At 54.8% G+C, this 22,213-nt stretch overlaps 2 protein-coding genes across 2 annotated transcripts in view; one reads left to right on the top strand and one right to left on the bottom strand.

Moving 5' to 3' along the window:
* The first annotated feature begins 1,632 nt into the window (after nucleotides 1-1,632).
* LOC133350732 (uncharacterized) lies at nucleotides 1,633-19,805 on the top strand. The gene is made up of 6 exons (XM_061565412.1): nucleotides 1,633-1,775; nucleotides 2,026-2,222; nucleotides 3,468-3,568; nucleotides 18,825-18,930; nucleotides 19,162-19,378; nucleotides 19,768-19,805. The coding sequence occupies exons 1-6, from the start codon at nucleotides 1,751-1,753 to the stop codon at nucleotides 19,803-19,805; spliced, it is 684 nt and encodes a 227-aa protein (XP_061421396.1). The 5' UTR covers nucleotides 1,633-1,750.
* The window catches only part of ROR1 (receptor tyrosine kinase like orphan receptor 1), a 79,724-nt gene continuing 75,859 nt past the window's right edge, over nucleotides 18,349-22,213 (bottom strand). The window contains exon 11 of the mRNA XM_061564111.1: nucleotides 18,349-21,990. Within this exon, the coding sequence (XP_061420095.1) occupies nucleotides 20,352-21,990 (1,639 nt within the window). The 3' untranslated portion in view covers nucleotides 18,349-20,351. The remainder of the gene's footprint in view (nucleotides 21,991-22,213) is intronic.

Here is a 22,213-nt window from a genome sequence, read left to right as displayed (position 1 = left end):
TTTGAGCATACTTCACCGCGCTGGTCAGTGCGGGTCAATGAAGGTTCGGCGCAGGACGGGTTCAGGAATCGAACCCAGGTGTGCCCAGGGCCGCAGCGCGGGGCGCTAACCGCTTGCGCTACCGCTCCACCCGATGACGATGGTTGATTCTGGGAAGGTGAAAAAGGTTTTGAGAAGTCTCTGGCCAACGTTTGACTGACCTAATATAGTACAAAGCATTCTTTGAGCTCAACAATTTACCAACCGAAGTAGGGACGCTTTTTGCAAGGGAGCGTTTAATGTTGAAAAATTGCTGCTGTTAGTGTGAGCCTAAGCATGCTCTAAACATCTCATTCTCGCAGCCTTCTGACCGCCGTTTGTATATGCGAATTGCTCTATGAATAGAATTTATATTCTCCGCAACTGTAAAGTAGTTTAGTGTTTTTTTTTTTTAACAGCACAAAAGCTTCCTTTGATTTGAATGATTTCATTTACATTTTTCAAAATGAATTATGCCAGCTTGTGCGTTCTTTGCCAACAATTTTTTTAAAAATTTTCTTTCCCCATTTGAGGCAACCCGGGAGCGCATGGCTTTTCATGGTGCACGCGCGCGCGCTCGCGTGGCCTCCTGGGGCCCTCCCAGGGCATGCGGGTGGCCACGTGTGGCCAGGGCAATGCCTCGCTCGAGAAGACATCCCCGCCGAAGGCTCCCAGGCCGGCGCTTCGAAGGGATTGCCGGCGTAAGGCAACTCGCGACCAGCGCACGGGTACGTCAACTGATAATACAGACTTCTTGGTTCTTTCGGTAAAGTCACGTAGAAGGGAAATAATAAAATAATAAAAATAAAACATAATAAAATACAATTCTCGCGACGTTCTGAGAATCAAAGAGTATAGATATACTGACCGAAACGTCGTGAGAATTGTATTTTATTATGTTTTATTATTTTATTATTTTATTATTTCCCTTCTACGTGACTTTACCGAAAGAACCAAGAAGATGAATCCCTGCAGTCACGAAAGCTTTAAATCGAAATTTGATAATACAGAGTTAGACCCTACATCAACCCTATAATCCGACGAATTATTTGGCGAGACGGTTGCGTTGGCAGTGGCGCACAAGCACAAACAACAACAACAACACACGTCAGCATTTACTATGACGAAGTAGGGCCGTTGCCCGAAACGTTGCCTATATACTTTTTTTTCATTTTAAGGCCACACGGTGCTACCGACGGCTGTGTTGAGTTTGTGGTTTTACAATCCGATGGACCACGAGGCCCAACACAAGGAGAGACGGACGCGGCGGGCCAATCTCGCTCCCAAAAACAATCTCCAAACGGCCCAATTCCATTGGCTAGGCATTCAAGGGGGCAGTAGATTTCGGTAAATCATCCGCCTCTGTCCGTCTAGCAGTAAAAGAGGTCACACCGTGCGCTCGATCGATGGGTAGGTCGTCTACGATGGTGGGTTTAAAGTGTGGGTACTCGTACCTCTTCCAAGGGTGTCTGTCTGTCCAGAGTGAAAGAGCAGGCCGAGGGGCGCTAGACAAAGCTCCCTCCCTGTGGAGGCCCCCTCCCCAACCCCCAGCAGTGGCGTGAGTGGGCAATCGCAGAGCGGCCACCTCTGGCCCCCGTTGCTGACCAGCCGAAACTGCCTCGTGTCGTGGTTGCACCTTCGGCACCGTCACACGCGGTTAAGCCACGATTCCTGGCGCGCGCCAAGAGAGAGGGGCGGGGGGGGCTGTGACCTCTGGGCATGACTCGACTCGATGGAAACGTCTCGGCACTGCCCAGGTATTTATTATTTAGTTTAAGCCTGCATGACAGCGGCTGACGATTGGCTAGGCGCGGAGTAAGTCCACGCCGAGGGATCTGTTGTGGTTGCGATGGCTCTCAGCGCCGCACTCGATGTTTTTGACCCGCAGCAGCTGTAGCACGCGGAGTTTAGCAAGGAGCTGACGCAGTCGGCCTTGATGTCTCCACTGCTCGGTTAAAATCCCCTCCGCCCCGCCACCCCGCCCACAATGCTGTCACCACATCTCAGGATCACCGGGTGTCGAAATTGATCTCGCTCCTGCGGACGGGCGGATTTCATCGCTCGGTCTCCTTGGTGGACGCGTCCTGCCCGCCCGCCACTCCATCACGAGTCTCAACCACAGATCATCGTCCTTCGTGGCGACGTGGATCAGATCGGGGACGGGCGCAGGCGAATCGCATCGGCTTCACTGGGAAGAAGAGTCGGTGAGCTCGGGCACGACGCGTCACGGCGAGGAGATACTGTGGCAGTCAGGGCCTAGAAAGCGGCCGAAGTACGTCCAACCGCGGAGATGGAGCGATGGAATCGGCTTGTGTGCAGGTGTTGGGCGATCAGTGAGAAATGGAAGCGGCTTTGGGAGGGGGGGGGGGTATAGGCCATCGCAAGCCGTCCAGTAGTGGAGTGATCACGGTTGGCGATGACGACGATTACAATTGGAATGCGAAAGTTAACGGCCTCGCGGATGTGACGTAACAGGTGGGAGGAGTTAGGGTCACGTGGGGAGAGAGGAGAGCTTTTAAGGGCAGGAACCGGAAGGGCTGGAGGAGCGTGTGGGAATAAAGACAGGAGGAGGCCACGCAGGGCAGGAGGTGGAAAGTGGCGTGATCGCCACAGGTCGGGACTCGGCACCGTTGGCCAGCGGTGTCCGGGCACGGAGGAGGCGGAGAGTCAGCAGCGGGGCTGCATAGAGAGCAGCCGAGGGGGGCTGCAGGTCGGAGGCAGAGAGGCTGAGTGAAGAGCCAGCAGTGGGGCTGCATAGTGAGCCAGCAGCAAGTCTGCAGGGGCGACGGCAGCAGTGGGGCTGCCGAGCGGGAGACGGAGGAGACTCTGAGCGAGACGCCGTGCGGGCAAAGTTGTACGAACCACAATAAAGGACAACGGAGACAGACCCAGTGCAAGAGTCCTTTATTACACAATGAATGAATGTGTCGACTTAAAGCTGTCCCGACAAGTTCACACCGGCGTCGTTCGCCGCTCTTCACAGCACGGGAAGGCGAAGGTCACCGGAATCGCTTCATCATTCGCGAGGATCGGACAAAATAACTCCACGCACAGAGAGGGCACGCAACGCTTTTGTGCAACTCCGAGGCCATGCGTGCCAACACGCACTAAAGGTTTAACAAAAAAAGAAGCCACCGTGTAGCCCCATAGGCTGTTGAGGCAAAGTGCAGTTAGCGAGCACCTGTTAAGGCCGGACAGGCTTAGGAGTGTGGCCTGCACCACCACGCACAATCCCTGTGGTTGCCACCTGTCCTGTTTTTTCCCAGGATCCGTCCTCTCGTTGAGGAGGTTGGCGGTCCTGGTAAATGCCTTCCTGAGATATTAAAAGTCAAGGTATTAGTCGATTGCATAACCATTGGAATACGGAGCCACAACTGAACACAACGCATGTAAGATTGAGTTCTCCCTTCTCCTTCTCACGATGTGTCCCGGTTTTTGTTTGTTTGTAGCTCGGAGGTGGCAACACCATGACGGGTCTTCCCACTGCTTATGTCGACGCAAACTCCAACGCAGGCGCTACGTTATGCGGCCGACCTTTATCCGTGAACAGGTAGGGGCGGGGGGGGGGTCCTTTGGGAATGGAAGTCTCTTTTTTTTTTCTAAGAAAGCGTTGACCTACGGGAGGCCCAGGACAGGTTCACACACCACGTGCCACTCTTCCCCACGGAATCAAACCCAGATGCCGGGATCGTATCCAGGTAAATGCGCAGCCATAGCAATGTCCTGCACACGCTGCTGCTTGCTGGAAGGGCTTCCACACGAGAGGGTATTTTGACCGACTCTTTCACGTTCGCCAAACGTCCTGGGAATGGGTGCAAGGACCCGCACGCACACGGGCATGCTAGTCGACTCACTGCGGTGAAGCCATTTGCACGGCTGGACGAACCGAGGGTGGTGGAGGCGGCTTTTCGAAACGTGCACCTCATTTTCAACCGACGCATTTGGGGATCGAACGGGTGACTTCGAGATGGCAAGCACAGAGTGATATCCAGTCGCCCAGGGCAGCATCGCCCACTGCAGCACCTTCAGAGGCGCTTGCGTGACGTCATCTTCCACGTGGAATGTTCTACCAAACTTATGGCATGATGCTGTGAGCACGAGGGCTTGGTTTCATCGGGTTCTGTCCAGATCAGCGACACGGCAAATGTTTCTGCGCCCGGCGCACAACATCCAGTATCCATCAAGCTATGGCTACTCGCCACGTGCCTCTTCCGGTCTATTCAGCGTCCTGGAATATATTCGGTGAGAAATGAAGCACTGCTTATTATCATCATCATCATCATCAAACTAACATCATAATTATTCATTATCATCACTTTGCAACCTTCTCTCTAGAAACCCTGGCCCTCACACGCATGCATCTGACAATAATTAGAAACAGCCATCACGAACAATTTAATTCGGGTTCAATTTTCAGTGGCTCCGAGTCCAACAATACCCTGCCGCACGCTGTGTACATCACACGCCGCATTGGAGAGGCGAATCAATCAAACACGCGGCTCATGGGGAGAAGGGGGTGGGGGGGGCTGGAGGTGGTCATGTGAGAAGGGGTCTCGGTAGGGCCCCTAGGTTTGTAGCTGTTGCCTCGATCACGGCACAGGGCTTAGAGATCTCAACTTAGCGGGGTTCGCTACTTTGGCCGTCCAGACGTGGGAATAATTAGAATTTCAGATGCCCACCCCCTTCGGAGATGGAGGGGCGAGGTGGGAGGGGTGCGGTGGAACGAGATGATGGGACTGTGAATGCCACTCGGCAAAAGAGGCACAGGAATTGAGAAGTTAAATTTCGCATTAAAGCTTTCGTGACTGCGGGGATTCATCTTCTTGGTTCTTTCGGTAAAGTCGTGTAGAAGGGAAGTAATAAAATAATAAAAATGAAACATAATAAAATAATTAAATTTCGATTTAAAGCTTTCGTGACTGCAGGGATTCATCTTCTTGGTTCTTTCGGTAAAGTCGCGTAAAAGGGAAGTAATAAAATAATAAAAATGAAACATAATAAAATAATTTAATTTCGATTTAAAGCTTTCGTGACTGCAGGGATTCATCTTCTTGGTTCTTTCGGTAAAGTCGCGTAGAAGGGAAGTAATAAAATAATAAAAATTAAACATAATAAAATAATTCTCACGACGTTTCGGCCACAACGCAAGCAGCCGCGCAGACCTGGTCTTCACCTGAGGACGGCTGCTTGCGTTGTGGCCGAAACGTCGTGAGAATTATTTTATTCTGTTTTATTTTTATTATTTTATTACTTCCCTTCTACGTGACTTTACCGAAAGAACCAAGAAAATTGAGAAGTTCGTGGAGAAAGGTTTGAGCAGCCGACCCCAGCCAACGTTTGTGGGAAATTTGCCTTGGAATAATATTTAGGTATTTGTGCGTCTCTGAGCAAGTCTAGGTATGTGTGTGGGTGTCTGTGTAAATCTATGGATCGTGAAAGTGTCTAAGTTTGTGGGGTAATGTGTGCGTACGTCAGTTAGGATGTCTATGCAAGTTGGTGTGTCTCTAAAATGAAAAACATTATTCGGTGCCGCTGTGATGGCAGTGGTGCACAAGCAACAATGAATTTAAAACAACCCCCATACATTCATGAATAGCACTGTCGCATTAAAAGAAAGTAGATGATAGGCGACATTGCCCTAAACGTCACCCATTACACGCGTCTCTATGCAACTCTAAGTAAATTGCATGGGTCTCTGTGCAAGTCTGTGGATCCGGTGAGTGTATGCTAGTCTATGGATCCGAGTGTAAGGGATAGTGGATGTGGCTGGAGCCATAGAATTAGAAGCTCGTGGAGAAACGAAACGAGGGCAAGCCGACTCGATGGCTTCATTAACGACGAACTCGCCATCTCTGTGCGCGCATGTGTTTTTGTCTTCACTGCCTTCGGGGCTCTAAAAGGGTCCCAAAGACTCGTTTTGGCTTTTCCACCAACAGAAGATGCGAAAGCAAGACCGCGATTCGGGAAATATGATTTCATAGACCCCAGTTTCCATTGGCCGTGCGACCCGAGTTTGAACCCGGGTCGCCATCCCAGCGGTGTGATTCGGTATTCAATCTCAACTCGGGATGACGGGGGGAGGGGAAGGGGGGGGGGTGCGTTGGACTCTGCGTCCCGTATTTGTTTGAGTGGGCATTCGTTTCACGGACCGGCGCGGAGTTGACGCGCGTTAGACTCGGGGGAGGTAGAGCGGAAGGCGCACGTTCACGGTCGAAAATATTGCAGGCAGTGGGGGGAGAAAAATAAAGTACCATTCGATGAGCTGCACTGGCTACATATTGAATGCAGAATTGCGTACAGATTATGCCTACCTCGCTTTCCAGAGTCTCCATCAGTCTGCCCCGTGCTATCTCGCCGATGGCTGCGTACCAGCTTCAACAGAAACCAAATCGACTTCCCCCGACTACGATCCGTGGCTCGCGGCGACCTGCTGCTGTACCCGCCGCGTGTGTGAACCTCGCGCGTGATACCCCCGCGTGTGATACCTCGTGTGTGATACCCCGCGTGTGATACGGTCAGCGCAGTTTCGGGGTCTCCGGCCCAAAGACCTGGAAACACGCGACCAGCCCGTGTTCGGGATCTATCCCCGAGTCCGAGCCAGTTTCGCAAACAAACAGACTCAGAACGGCGTTGTTGTTGTTGTTGTTGTTGTTTCAGCGAGCCGACTTCTACGTGTGCTCACTGCGGCATTCGTGATGGACTGGACTCATAAGGGTGCGCAATAACAAATGTTCTTACTTACGTCTTAATTACTTATTTTTGTGCCGGTCTGCACCGTTGCCTCGCATGCCCAGTAAACTCGGCAGATCGCGAACTTTTAGTTTAAAACCCGACGCGGGTTTCCTTGAAAGTCGAGTTCTAGGAGAAATTGAGCAAACCCGGGCCAATTGGAGTTGACTCTAGTCAGCTGTTGCATGCAAGTCGGTATTTAAAATATTTCAACTATTTTTTTTATTTTCACCCGGTAAGGATCAGTGAGCTCCATATCTTTTTTTTCAGAAGCTGGTCACAAATGATAGCCCAACAAAGTGGCTTAAAATGTGGAAATGTATAGCAGCCAAATACTCGAAAACACGTGTTGATTATAAATGTGTAGGGAGTGACCGAAGGACCCGGAGAAAAATCCACGTGACCCACGGGGTGAGAGACACCGCAAACTCCAAATACACAGCAGGCGTTAGGGTCGGAATCGAACCCACGACCCTCCTGTATACCAGGCGAGGAAGTTAACATCTCCTAGCCAAAGATCAGGAGTCAAAGGAGGCAACGCACCATCAAGGATGCCCACAAGTTAGAGAGATGCTGCAATGAAATCCGCTCGGGTGCAGAAGCCACGCGTCCGAGTTTTTGTTTTCAAGTTGATTCTCTGTAACCAGGTGAGGACTAAAAAGACCACGATAGAGTCTCGTTTGCAACAACAAATGAGACACTATATTCTTAGGTTTTTTAGGTAAAGTCACGTATGTAAAAAATTAAAATTAATAAAAGTAAAATAAAAATAAAATAAAAATCACGACGTTTCGGAGGCAACACAAGCCTCCGTATTCAGGTGGAACCGTCACAGCACGATAGCTGTATCAAGTGAGTTCCACCTGAAGACGGAGGCTTGTGTTGCCTCCGAAACGTCGTGATTTTTATTTTATTTTAATTTTACATTTATTAATTTTATTTTTTTACCTACGTGACTTTACCGAAAAAACCTAAGAATATGAATTCTTGCAGTCACGAAAGCTTCAAATCTAGAAATGAGACACTGTCGACGGCGGTGCCCATTACACACCCCCCCCCCCCCTCAACCATTATATATACGGAGTGGTATCTCCTGTAATCTCTCATTTACTTGATACAGCTATCGTGCTGTGACGGTTCCACCTGAAGACGGAAGCTTGTGTTGCCTCCGAAACGTCGTGATTTTTATTTTATTTTACTTTTATTAATTTTAATGTTTTACCTACGTGACTTTACCGAAAAAACCTAAGAACACACCACCCCCCCCCCCCCTGCCACCCGGTTTGGCAGGTCTTCCGTTTCATCCAATGTCTGAGTGACGATGTACCTTCGTATTCCGTCGCCGACTGGCAAATCGGAAAGGAAATGCGTTTAGGACATTTTGTGAGACACGCGAATCTCTGAAAGTGTCTCGTTCCGAGGCATTTGGGGAAATCCGGCCCCTTCACGTGGCGTCCAGCGTTCCCGGGACAAGACGGAGTGACTTAATTGTATCGGCTGCAGTGAGCGCCGCCAAGTAATGAATGGTTCCAAAGCTCGTTTTTTTTAAGATTGACATGATGACAAATTATGGTGGTTACGTTGCCTTAACTCGGAGGTGTGAGGTTATTTTACGTTTAAAGTTTTTTTTTTTACATAGCGTGTTCGAACTCCACCGCACACTGCAATCCGTTAACTTACTTGAGGCTACTCTTTGGTTCTTTCGGTAAAGTCACGTAGAAAATAAAATAAAATAAAAATAATAATACGACGTTTCGGTTGCAACACCAGCAGCCATCATCAGGTAAGAATGAATGATAAAACACGGACACGGAAACAACACATGCAGAGACACATTGAGCGAGACACACACCAAGACACTCGATGCGTCTCTGCATGTGTCTGCCTATGTTGTTTCTGTGTCTCTGTTTTATCATTCGAGTATTTGGCTGCTAAACATTGGCACACGATGATAAGCCACTTCGTTGAGCTATCATTTGTGATGGCCAGGCCGCTTCTGAAAAATAGCTACACAGCTCGGTGGGCCTCACCTGGTAAAATTAAAAAATATATTTTATCTTCTTGGTTCTGTCGGTAAAGTCACGTAGAAGGGAAATAATAAAATAATAAAAAGAAAAATGTTTTATTATTTTATTATTTGTATTGTTATTATTTTATTATTTCCCTTCTACGTGACTTTACCGAAAGAACCAAGAAGATGAATCCCTGCAGTCACGAAAGCTTTAAATCGAAATATATTTTATCGTTTATCGCCAGTCTCGACCACCGGGCATCATCACGTGTCCTGCTCACGCCTGATCACTTGAATTCAGATCGTCACGTTCAACTTTCAAGTGGATAAAGAAAAAATAACCCGTAAAAGGACAAAAAAAACATTACCAAGGACACATCTCACTTCTATATTGAAATCTGTGCAAGCCTCCCGTGAAACACGTGACTTGTGTGGCCCCTCCCACTCTGAATCCCTCCCCTCTCCGTGCCGCCCACTGTGAAAACAGACTCCACTACGTGCAGTAGCGTCGAGACCCTGACCGTCGTCTTTCCATCACTCTCCTGACTCCTCTGCTCCCGTGTCTCCATTCCTATCCCATCCTAAGGCCTCTAATTCCCCATCCGTTCTCTCCTCTCTTCCCTGCCCCGTCTTTTTCTATTTCCCCCCCCACACGTACCCCCAACTCTACTCCCCCTCCCGTGCTGTGCCACGGGCTAACAACGTTTGCTCATTTCCTCTATTTTAATATTGATTTGTAACTGCAGTAAAAAAACCTTACTGCATTCCTGAAAAGTAATTTTGGTATTTTTTAACGTTTCCTCACGCAGAAACGTAATATTCTACAACGTAATTAGCGCGTCCAATTTAACATTTAGATTTTTTTTTTAAACATAGAAATTCATAATGTGCTTTAAAATTGTTGAGGCTTAGCTTGGTTGAACAGGAAACGTGCATTCATCAGGAGCACTGCTCACGCGTGGATTCCAAAGCAATCAAGCGAACAGGGCAACATTTACATCTTTAAATTTAGATTTCAACGCTTCGATCCACAAGGGAGCCTCTCCCAGCCCCCTCCTCCTCCCCCCCTGGTGAGGTCAGAGTTGAGATCACCAGAGCCGTCAACCACCAAGACCCTGGGTTTGAATCCAGGTAGCAGGCGCCAGTGGTTAAACCGGGCTGAGTGGAGCGAGTTTGCGGTCTCAGCCTCGTCACCAGTGACTGCACGAGAAATCGAATCCGATTACAATTTGCTCTCGCGCTTGATTTAGCTGAATTCCAGCTCGGAGAATGGCTTTCAAAAAAAATCGGTATGGCAGTCATGTGACATACCACTCTGCAGCAAGGTGGGTGGGAAACTGCGCATCTCGCTATGGCTGGCACGCACCACATCCAGAATACCCCCCTCCTGCTGTGGATACAAGTCACCTACCTCGTCCAGTCGCTACCACCCGGCACACCACATCCAGTAACCTCCTCCTGCTGTGGATATAGGTCACCTACCGAGTCCAGTCTTTACCACCCGGCACACCACATCCAGTAACCCCTCTCCTGCTGTGGATACAAGTCCCCTACCTAGTCCAGTCTCTACCACCCGACACACCACATCCAGTAACCCCCCTCCTGTTGTGGATACAAGTCACCTACCTCGTTCAGTCTCTACCAGCAGACCCGCTACATTTACAACACCCGGCACACCACATCCAGTATACCCCCTCCTGCTACGGCTGTGGCGACTCGATCACGTGCCGACTCCAGTCCACCACCCCCGCATCGTCGTCTCCATCTCAGTGCCGCCTCGACCTCTAATGAGAAAAACATTTGGGGCTCGCGGAGCCACGGAGCCGTCTGCGCGCGTGCCCCCCCCCCCCTCCGAATCCCTCCAGCCAGCCACGCTCCGAATTCCTCCCGGGTGCGATCCGGTGTCATCCCGGCTCGCAGGGGTTAATGTCTTCATAGCGCGCCATCACGTGCAGCCTGGCTGATGAACAACGCAGGGCTCCCGATGGCTCCCGAAAGGCTCCCGACGACTCCCGAAAGGCTTCGCAGCGTTTCCCAGCTCCATGCGTTTGTCCCGCTCGCTCCGAACAATCGGCATCGTCGTCAGCATTAGCCACGACCAAGCCACGGTCGGGATGCAGGCTCCCACCCGGCTGTCGCAATGCTCATGTGCTGCTGCTGCGTTGTGAACAATCCCATGGGACACCTGCACACGAGCCGATTTCATTAGCTCATCGCCTGCGTACATCCTTGAGCCAGGGGGGGGGGGGGTGGACGTTGCCCATTACTCTGCTAGAGGTGAATCGACACGTGACGGCTACCGTCGATCTCCCAACAAAGCGATGCTCATTTTCGACCCGGGTGCCGAAAAACGCTGAACCTATTTCGTGCCGCGCGTGCACAGGGAAGCCTCACGGAGCCTCGGGGACTCGCGTTCAAGAGGATCCCCACCACCACCCGCGTTACGATTTCCGACCAACTCCAAAAATAGCGGACAAGTCACGTGACGTGCTGTCCGGATGGATTGTGAGCCGTAGACCGATGAACGTCAATGTTCGTTTGATGATGTACGGACTCGGGGTGGTTGAATGTCTGCGGCTGGGATGCTTGTACACAGCCATCCCCCTCCCTCCTCCTCCCCCCGCTGGCGTTTCAGGGTTGTGCCACGTGTTGTTTGGTGGTGCGACACGTTGGACATCGCGACGAACGACACGCGGTACCAAACCCGAACAACCGTGACAAAATCGGAGTGGTCAAATTAGTAAATAAATCACTAGCAAACTTACGAGTTGGTGGGGGGGTGTGTGGGTGTGTGCGGTCACGGTGAAAGATCCGCACGGATGGGTTCACGGGAGATGAGATGTAGTTCACGCACAGAAGGGATGGCCGAGGAAGCGTGGAGAAATCCCTGAGGAGCCCGGGGGAGGCTGTGGCTTTTATGGCGAGGAGCGCTTAATCCGAAACTACAACACGTCTCACCCTTCCCCCTCCCCCCGTAAAGTGGAAACACATTTACACTGTAAAAAAAGGGGGGAGGGGGTGGGAAGAAACTCTCCAGATCACTTAAGTCCACAAAATCCACAGATGTAGCGAGGACCGGCACCCTCCCTCCTCCCATCGAGGCATTGCGATTATCAGCAGCCAGGGCTTATTTACGGTGCGAAAAACGATGCGTCAATATTTACCGTGCGAAACACGACGTATAAATATTTACCGTGCGAAACATGACGTATCAATATTTACCGTGCGAAACGCGACGCGTCAATATTTACCGTGCGAAACGCGACGCATCAATATTTACCGTGCGAAACACGACGCGTCAATATTTACCGTGCAAAACACGACGCATCAATATTTACCGTGCGAAACACGACGTATCAATGTTTACCGTGCGAAACACGACGTATCAATGTTTACCGTGCGAAACACGACGCGTCAATATTTACCGTGCGAAACACGACGCGTCAATATTTACCGTGCGAAACACGACGCATCAATATTTACCGTGCGAAACACGACGCGTCAATATTTACCGTGCGAAACACGACGCATCAATATTTACCGTGCGAAAACACGACGTATCAATGTTTACCGTGCGAAACACGACGTATCAATGTTTACCGTGCGAAACACGACGCGTCAATATTTACCGTGCGAAACACGACGCGTCAATATTTACCGTGCGAAACGCGACGCGTCAATATTTACCGTGCGAAACACGATGCATCAATATTTACCGTGCGAAACACGACGTATCAATGTTTACCGTGCGAAACACGACACATCAATATTTACCGTGCGAAACACGACGCGTCAATATTTACCGTGCGAAACACGACGTATCAATATTTACCGTGCGAAACACGACGCGTCAATATTTACCGTGCGAAACACGACGCGTCAATATTTACCGTGCGAAACACGACGCATCAATATTTACCGTGCGAAACACGACGCGTCAATATTTACCGTGCGAAACACGACGCGTCAATATTTACCGTGCGAAACACGACACATCAATATTTACCGTGCGAACACGACGTATCAATATTTACCGTGCGAAACACGACGCATCAATATTTACCGTGCGAAACACGACAAATCAATATGTACCGTGCGAAACACGACGTATCAATATTTACCGTGCGAAACACGACAAATCAATATGTACCGTGCGAAACACGACGTATCAATACCGTAGCGCGGGCAGTCCCATGGCACGAAAGTGCGGCGAGCTACGGACTACCGGGTGGCAACACCAGGCGCGTAAAAAGTGGCGAGCGATGAACGGCGAGCCGGTTTTGGATTCTGCGTGGCGAGTATCGTGGAAGGGACGGGATTACTGGCATCAGCGGTGCCGGTGTCAGGAGCCGATCTGTGCCCAGACCCCCTACCGTGGTGTGTTGTGTAGAATTGAACAACACGGGTTAGATGACAACCATGAGTTGAACGTTAGGCTCGTGTTGGCTATCGTCACACCGGGAGTGTTACACTCAGAGTGGTTCATCATTGAGCGGTGAGTGGCAGCAGCAGCAGCATTCAGCATTCAGATGTGCAACTCTGTGAAGAAGAGCAGAGCGTTAAATCCTGTGAAATCTTTCATTAAAAAAAGGGGGGGGGGCACATAAAGCAAAGCATTGAAAAAAAACCGAAATGATGAACGAAGTAAAGTGCCGAATACACCGAGCATCTTCTTGTTGCCTCTGATCGTAAAAAAAGAGAGGGAGGGAAAGAGGGAGGACGAAGAGAGGGAGGGGGGGGGGGGCAGATGGGGAGATAGAGGAATGAAGAATGAAGAGAAAGGGAATGAGGAGGTAGCAGGAAAGAGCGAGTGGAGGAGAGGAATGGAGAGAGAGAGAGTGACCGAGTGAGTGAGCGAGAGGTGGGGGTTTACATAAACCAAAAATTTAAATTAAAAAAAATTACGAAATGATGAACGAAGCAAAGTGCCGACTACACCGAGCATCTTTTTGTTTCCACTGATCGTAAAAAAAGAGAGCAAGGGAGAGAGAGAGGGAGGGAATGAGAGGGCGGTAGAGGGAAGAAGGGAGAGGGGGAGGGAGAGCGAGCTGGAAAGGGAGTGAGAGAGACGGAGAGTGAGACGAAGGGGGGGGGGGGTTGGGGAGTTGAGTGCGGCAGGCAGGCAGGCAGGCAGGCTGCCTGGCCAGTACACCTGGTAGCGCTTACGCTACGAGGCGAGGCTTGGCGACGCGATCCGGGGAGATGAAACGCGGTCTAAATGTGAGCGCCGTCACTCACACACCCTGGGAAAGGCCACGGTAGGAGCAACCCCCACCCCTCGCCGCCGCCTCCTGCACCTTCCCTCCCCCACCCACCCACCCACCCCATCTCCTCCCTCCCCTCCCCCCCATTCCCGACCCCGCGATGCCGCAACACGACCCGGCAGCGCCGCGATATTTAAGGTTACAGCGGCCATCCGGCGGAGGTGACGGGGAGGCTTGTCCTGCGCTCTCGGCTTGCAATCCTATCGGCGAGTCGCCGCGTCCGGTTCGAGCGGTTCGAGCTCTCGGCGCGCCAGTTGAATCCACGGCGCGAATTTCTCGACTCCGCTAAAACAAAATCGACTCGAACCATTTGGGGGAGAGGGCCCTACGTACAATTTGCCGCGTAAGAGATGGCGACGGTGATGACAATAGCGCAATTTGAAAACGAATGGGAACAATAGACGAGGAATATCAGCTGCTAGGCTGAAGTTGTGCCCTGCGAAGGGCGCGGTAGGTGGGGGGCGGGATGGAGTGGGGGGGGGGGTGCAGGATGGGGCGTCTGGTGGCTCGTCTCATGTTGAGTTGTTTACCCAGGGCTTAGCAAAATGGGACGACCGGAAGGCCGAATACAAACAAACGCTGGCCCGCTGAACTCCCAGACTCCAGCAGAACGACCGCACCAGACCCGGCAGTGGCGAGCGGACAAACACAGATGCGAGCCGCGTGACACCCCCACCACCACCCCACCACCACCACCCTCCAACGCCTTCCCAAGTGGTGTTGGCCGCCCAGAAGTTTGGTCCGAGCCAGAGTCGGGATCTGGAAACTTCCCCAAGGATCGCGCGCGCACGGCGATTTTCGTAACGCAGACACACACACTCAGTTCGTGCAGACCTAGAACCGTGGCGTTTGTTCTGTGGTGGTCGAGGTGGAGGCGGCGTCGTCCTCACTCCGTGTCCGCACAACGACGACGCTCCCTCCCCCTTCACCGCAAGGGAGTGGTGGTGGCGGTGGTGGTAGCGGCGGCTCGTGGAGTTCCCAAAGCGCTCGGCGCGAACCGCGGCCACCCCGACATTGAATTAAAAGAGAGCGTTAATCATACAGGTGCTGGCTCCTGTCTCACATCCCACATCACATCACTGCCCCCCCCTCCTCCTCCTCCTCTTGCCCGTGTCACAAGACGCGAATGTAGGCGAGGCAGGTGGCAGGCACCGGTTTCTCCGCGGCTCAAGCGCCGGCCGCTTTCGTGGCTGACGGCGCCGACTCCTCACGGCGTTGAGAGGGGGCGCCACGGGCGATCACAGAAATCCGTCAACTTGCTCTCGGTGTTCGGTTGCTGATTAATTATTTCGCCTCCCCCCCCCCCCTCCCCCCGTCTGGGAATGCCGCGTGTTGAACGAGCGACGCGCGTCACGCGCGTTCACGTGGCGCACTCCGCGCGCGCGCGTGTCTAGGTCAACCTCAAATGAGTTGCTGGTGCGGTGTGTGTCAACATCGACACTCGGGAGACAAAGGCGACCGGGCGTTGTGCTGGCCACCCACCGCATCGGGGGCCGTGGTGTCCTTCGTTAGGTGCCGCTCACGAACAGCACAACTAGGATGGGCACTTGCCCCCCACACAAGTCTGTGGAAGTTATACGGGGGGAGGGGGGCGGAGGATCTTTGCGTGCGTGTGTGCGTGCGTACGTGCGTGTGCGCGCGTGCGCGTTTGAGAGTGGCACACGTGGCCCAGGTTCCCTCGCCGGGAACGGACGCCGCTCTCCTCCATTCTTCGGCAGCCCAACACCAGGGGCCGGACACACTCGGAGGCCGTGCAGACACCGTGAGGGTCAGCGCAGGGCCACGGTCTATCTACTGCTGGATGAAGGCCTTCAATGCCGTCGCCGTTGCTCAGGATCCATCGAGCGCTACGCCACCATCCGCCTCACTCACGCACCACAAACCGATCGCTGTCCCCTCTCCTACAGCTGCCATTCGGTCACCAGTCCCGCCCATCGCACCGTCGAGTGACCACGTGTCCTGCCCCAAGCACATCGACTCGAGGAGTACATGAGGATTATTGGGGGGGGGGGGGGGGGGGGAGTGCTGTTGAAGCAGGAGGTGGGAGGAAATATTCCGATTTTGCTTGGGGAGGCAGAGGGTGGTGGCGCGAGACGGACCGAGTGTTGTGTGCCGACTTGACGAGTGACGCTTGAAAACGAAACGAAACTCCGAGCGTGCGCTGGGAACCTGGGGCGGGCGAGGAGGCGAGGAGCGTGGAAGAAGCGGGTGGGGTGGGTGGGGGACTCGTCCCCGGCGATTGATCGACTCTCGTCCCCAGCGAGCCGCGTTCGGTTGAAGCAGCAGGGGGTGGAACATTGAAAACCTCAGCGCCGGAATTTCTCTCTTCGCTCAGCTCCTACTGCGCGCACACCCTCCGCCAAAGCCCCCTAGCCCCCACCACCACCCCCACCGCCCCGTGCCCTCTGAACGCGAGCCGGAGACGCGAGCAGAGCGCTGCCGGCAACAATTTCCTGGCGGCCTCGGTGATGTACCGAGGTGGCGGTGGTGGTGGGGTTGGCGGCGGTGGTGGTGGAGGTGGTGGCGGCGGAGGTGGTGGTGGACACAGAGATGAAGGATCCCCGCCTGCCCGCCCTCCCGCCCGCCTGCCTCCCATGGCTTTTCACAGCTTTGGGGGCAGGGTTCGTAGCAGTGTGCTAAATCACTGTGCCACCGCTCCCCATAACTAATGTACACACATGCACATGTGTCCGCATGCACGCACCAAAAAAACACAAAGACAAAGATCCCCCGTGTAGTCTTAACAGACTGTAGGGGAAAGTGCTGTTAGCGAGCACCTGTGAAGGCCAGCACGACACACGAGGGGGTGGGTGGCCAGTACCACGCCCGGCCGCCTTTGTCTCCCCAGTGACGATGTTTACACACCGCACCAGGTACTCATTTTAGGCTGAGTCGACCTAGGGGAGGCCCAGGACCGGTTCAGATAATCGTCACTGATTTTGGCCGTGAGCGGGAATCGAACCCGGGTCGCCAGGTTCGTAGCGCAGCGTAGCGCTAACCGCTACACTACCGCTCCCCACCATGCACGCACACACACACACGTGTCAGCACTCGCACACACACGTGTCCGCATGCACGCGCACACAAGCCCGCCGACGCTTGTGTGTGGGCCACCACACCCCACTCATAGCACCGACGTCCACGCGGGATTCACTTTAAAATGTTCCTCTATTCGGAAAAGAAGAGAACAACAACAACAAATCTCTTGCGTGGCGCTTACAAATAAAATTAAGATAAAAACATGTCGGCGGTGATCGGTGAACAGACGCAAAACAGGCACGGGTGCGTGGTTTAGCATGAGGGTGAACAACATTATCTACAGAGACAATAATCATTATTGTAATAATAACAACAACAACGGAGCAGGGAGATTCACATCGACACGTGGGCGAGCGATTGATCGGCGGACACGTGGTCTCCACGCGCGACAACCAGAGCACGTGCACCGAGGACAACTCCGCACGCACCACCGATCGATCTGTAGGTACGGGGCAGAACAGCACCGCTCCCAACCCCTTCGCCGCTTGGGATAAACCAAGATCACCCACCGCCACTTCTGGTCCGGGGGGGTGGGTGGGGGGGGGGGGGTGAGGGCCCCGGCCGCATTGAAAATGGGCGAAATTCACAGTGTGGAAGCCCCCCCCCCCCCCCCACTTGCCCCCTCTTCCTCGCGACCCCGTGGTTCGCTCTGGCTATAGTTACAGGAAGTTGCTTTGACTTGGACATTAATTACTGGGCCAACTCCGGGCTTATTTAGGTCTGGGGAAGCGAAGAGGAGGGGTGGGGGGGTCAGAGGTCACTTGGCTTGAACCTTGAGCGGTGCGGTAAATCGCTGACCTCACCACTCCGTGCCCGAAATTTAGCGCAGAACAACAGGCAGCACCGGCCGACTTTATCAATTACATACCCCCCCTCCTTCCGCCCTCTTTAAAATTGCCACCACCCCCCCCCTTCCCCTCCGATCTCCCCCTACTTCCCCTTTCTCTCCACACATTCTTTCTAGCAATTTGGCAAAGCGCTGGCTAATGGCGAGAGCGCTTTTATGGAGCAAGCGTGATTGGTAGCAGCGCACGGGACCTTGAAGACCCTGGCCACGGCCCAAATTCATCATCGGTGTACTCTCGTCTGAAATGCCGTGTGCTCGAGGATTTAAACCCATAGAGGTACCTCTCCACCCCACCCACCACCACATCTTCTCCCCCAGGTGGTCCCCCCCCCACACGCTCACACGGGACGAAGCACGGCAGAGAGAGTTGCACACGGAACGTCAAACACTTGTCTCCCCGTGTTCTCAATGCAGCACCTCCCTCCCCCATCAATACCCCCACCCCCACCACTCCCGTATCAAACGAACATCTCTCGTTTGACAGCCCTGCAAGCAGCCAGTGGTGGGAATTCCTCATTGCTGTGGCAAGGGCGAGTCTACCCACAAAACACAATCTCTGTTGACTCGCTCCTACAAAGCGGTGCTCATTTTATCACCCCGGAGAGGGGATGATGGGCCGAGTCGACCCCCCCCCCGACCCCATCCATCAGGATTTGAACTCGCGACCTTCCGTTCGCGAGCCGCTCACTCTGCCGCTGGGGCATCTCCCTATATACAGCGCACACACCATAAAAACACGATTTGTCGTTGCGATAGAGACTGTACATGGGTCAATACAATTTTTTTGCGGAGGGGGCGAGGGGAATTAAAAGATAAAAAAAATATAACATTCAGTGTGTGGAAAGAGGAACTAAAAAAACGTTCCAGTGAAGAGGGCCGCGATTAACCACCGGCTCTCTCTCTCTCTCTCTGCAAGGCACACGCGGGGCCGGGGGCTCTCTTCCGCTCGGAGGGCGCCGTCGCGCGACAGTGGACGTGGAAAATCTCCCAGCGAGAAAGTGGGCTCCGGTGACTCCACACGAGTGGACGAGCGGAGGGGGGGGGGGGTATTTGGAAACGAGGAGGTCGTGGCGATGGCATCTGGAAACACAATACAAGGATCACCCCCCGCCCCCCGCCGTGCCCTCTCCACTGCCGCAGGAACGATCGCCAATGTTTAATGTTTAACACCAACCCACACGGTTTTTGTTCTCTGTAAAAAAGCCGCCGTCAAAAACGCTCCTCGTCTTATTGCCCCACACGACGCACGCCAGTCGGCCGCTCTCGGTCCGCGGCTGACGGTCGCCGCAAGCCCCTTGGCGTCAGTTAGCACCGTGCCCCGGGACACGCTCCACACCGCTGGACCCCGGCACATGACCAAGGCTCCCGCCCGCCCGCCGCCTCCGGCAGTAGCCGCTGGCGCCGCGGTGTGCTACGAGAGCGACCGAAACGCATCGGCCAATCGCGGCGTCGGCTTGGCAGCGTGCGCGGGTTGGCGAAGGTGGCGCGAGAGCGCCCTAGCCTACGCTTGCTCGTGTGTTATTATTTAAGAGCGCGCGCAATTGGCAGCCACGAGTAATTATTAAAATCGGCCGAGGCCCGCGTGTACGCTGTGTGCGCAGGTGCACGCAGCGAAGCGAATTCTACGCTGTCAAATTATATATGTAAAAAAATCAGATATATAAACGATCGGTTTCTTGAAACGATTGCGCGGAGCGCCGCTGTGCTGGGTGGCAAAGCGAAGAGCGGGTTTGCAGCTGCGCCCACGTCATTGCATAGCAAGGTTAACTCCCACCACTGGCACGGCGCGCCGACCGCCGTGCCGGCATTCCGGAATCGCAGCACACGTTTTTGTGTTTCTCGTTTGGAACTCGCCCCAGCCCGTCGTGCTGCTCTGCAAGCCGGCTCGGAGCGATGACGGGTTTCACGAACACGTCACGCTTTCACGGGCCGCTCGCGGTTGTTGCCGCGCGGCTCCGAGTTCACGCTTTCATTTTATCCGTCAACTCGCTCCCTTCCGTTACAAAAAGTCCCCGCCTGGATTTGCGCGACTCTCTTGGTGCAAAGTTCATGCTTTGTGGGTTCATCCGTCAAGGCTCTCGCGAGGGTGGATGCGTCTAGTGGTCGGGACGCAGCGGCGCTGTTCTGTCACAGTTCACGGACGATGGTTTACGCCCGCTCAGCTTCATGACTTGCCAAGTGGTTCCTTGAAGTAAGGTATTGACTGCACCGACGCCCTCTCTGTTGCACACGACTCTGAGAGGGCATCGGGCGACGGAGCTGCGGCTTCAAAGATTATGGGCGCAAGGTATCCCCCCCCCTCACACAGATGGGAGTCTTGCACCTGCCAATAAATTCTGGCAGATTGTGCAATACCTATGACCATTTACGGATTATATCATTAATAACGGACGATAATGATAATAAACTAAGCATCTGACGTGCTGCGATGATAAGCGGCGAATCACAGCTCGGCCTTGATGGAGAGTTCATTCGCCGTCGGCCCGTCGCTGTCCTCCAGAAGGGCCGTCTCGTCAGAATCCTCCTCTTCCTTCTGCTGCCCAGCGGCATGCTGGGAGCCCAAGGGGGGGGGCAGCACTTGGTGGTGATGCTGCACAGCACTCTGGGAGGCCGGCGAGAGGCTGCCCGCAGCATAGGGGGTGCCGGCGTGAGTGTAACGCTGCTGCTGCTGCTGCTGCGGCGGCGGGCCGTCGCGCCCCCCGTAATCGCCCATCTCCTCGTCGCCGTCATCATCGTCGTCCCCCTCGTCGCCGTCTTGCCGCAGCAGCGGCGTGTTGGAGCTCTGGTTGGAGCTGGCCGTGGAGGTGATGTGACCGTCGGCCCCTCCGTGGCCGTGGACTCCCGCCGCCGGCCCCGCCGACGCTGCGTGGTGGGCCCGCTCGGCGTGCGAGGAAGCGCCGTGGCCCGTGCTGGTCGACCCGCTGGCGCTGCTGTGGGATCGGCTCGTCTTGCTCGCGCTGGCGCTCACGCTGGCCACGGGGCAGGCCGTTCCGTGGTGCTGCAGCGCCGGGTGGTACGGCGGGTAGTGCGCCGCCGCCGCGGCCGCTGCGGCCGCTGCCGCCGCGCTGTTGGGTAGAGCGTACCGGCCGGAGTAAGCTACAGCAGCAGCCTGCGCTGCCGGGTGGCCGCCCGGCATGGGGTAACCGTAGTGGTGGTAAAACTGCGGGTGCTGCTGCTGGTGCTGCTGCTGGTGCTGCGGGTGCTGCTGTTGGTGGTGCTGCTGGTGGTGCTGCTGGTGGTGCTGCAGGTGCGGCACGGGCGGGTACTGCGGCTGCATGGCCATGGGCCCTGCGTAGTTGCTCAGTGAGCTGGCGCTCAGCGACGTGGTCTGCGTTGTGTTGGCCGACCCGGAGGCCGACAGCGAGCGGCTGGCGACACCGCCGCCGCCTCCTCCGCCGCCGCCGCCCATGGCGTCCCACGGCCCCGGCGCTCCCAGCGCCATCGACGGCTTCCCGGCGCTCGTCGCCTCCCAGCGGCCGTTCGCCACGCCGGCGGCCGCCCCGTCCTGGACCCAGTCCCGGGCGCCGCATGGGAGGCCGTTGGGCGCGCTCCACTCCCTTCCGGCGGCGCCGTTCCCTTGCCACTCGCGACCCGCCGCCGCCTGGCCGTTCGCCGGCCAGCCGCCCCCGGGCCCGGCGGGCGCCACGGCGGCGGGGCCGGCGCAGGAGGCCTCCCAGAAGGCGCGGACGCGTGCGTGGACGTCGGCGAAGCGGGGGCGCTTGGCGGGCGCCTCCTGCCAGCACTCGCGCATCAGCGCGTAGACGCACGGCGGGCAGTCGTCGGGGCACGAGAGGAGACGGCGCGCGCCCAGCGCCGTCACCACCTCGGCGTCGGGGCGGCCCCCGTAGGGCCGCTGGCCCCAGGAGAAGACCTCCCAGAGGAGCACGCCGTAGGACCACACGTCCGACTCTGGGGAGAACTGTCCGCGGAACACCACCTCGGGCGGCGCCCAGCGCACGGGCAGCGGCGAGTTGGGGCGCACGCGCACGTAGTCCGAGCTGTAGGCGGCGCGCGCCAGGCCCAGGTCGCAGATCTTCACGTGGAGGCGCTCGCACACGAGGATGTTGCGTGCCGCCAGATCCCTGTGCGGTCACAAATCGCTCGGTTGGGATGGTGCGTGCGGCCGCAATTGTACCACCGCCTGCCCCCCCCCACCCCCCCGCTACCAGCTGAGTGGCTGCTCACTCAGTGTGTGCCACACAGGGGGTGCCTTTACACTTTTTGACATGAGAAATCATTCTTATTAATATTACAGGCACTAAGGGCCCTGCCCGGCCCTGCCCGGCCCGGCCCTACGAGTGAACG

Source organism: Lethenteron reissneri, chromosome 4 (assembly GCF_015708825.2).
Source record: "Lethenteron reissneri isolate LAM-NWPU_2019-01 chromosome 4, ASM1570882v1, whole genome shotgun sequence".
NCBI classification, from domain to species: domain Eukaryota; kingdom Metazoa; phylum Chordata; class Hyperoartia; order Petromyzontiformes; family Petromyzontidae; genus Lethenteron; species Lethenteron reissneri.
This window is presented reverse-complemented; position numbering and strand designations above follow the sequence as displayed.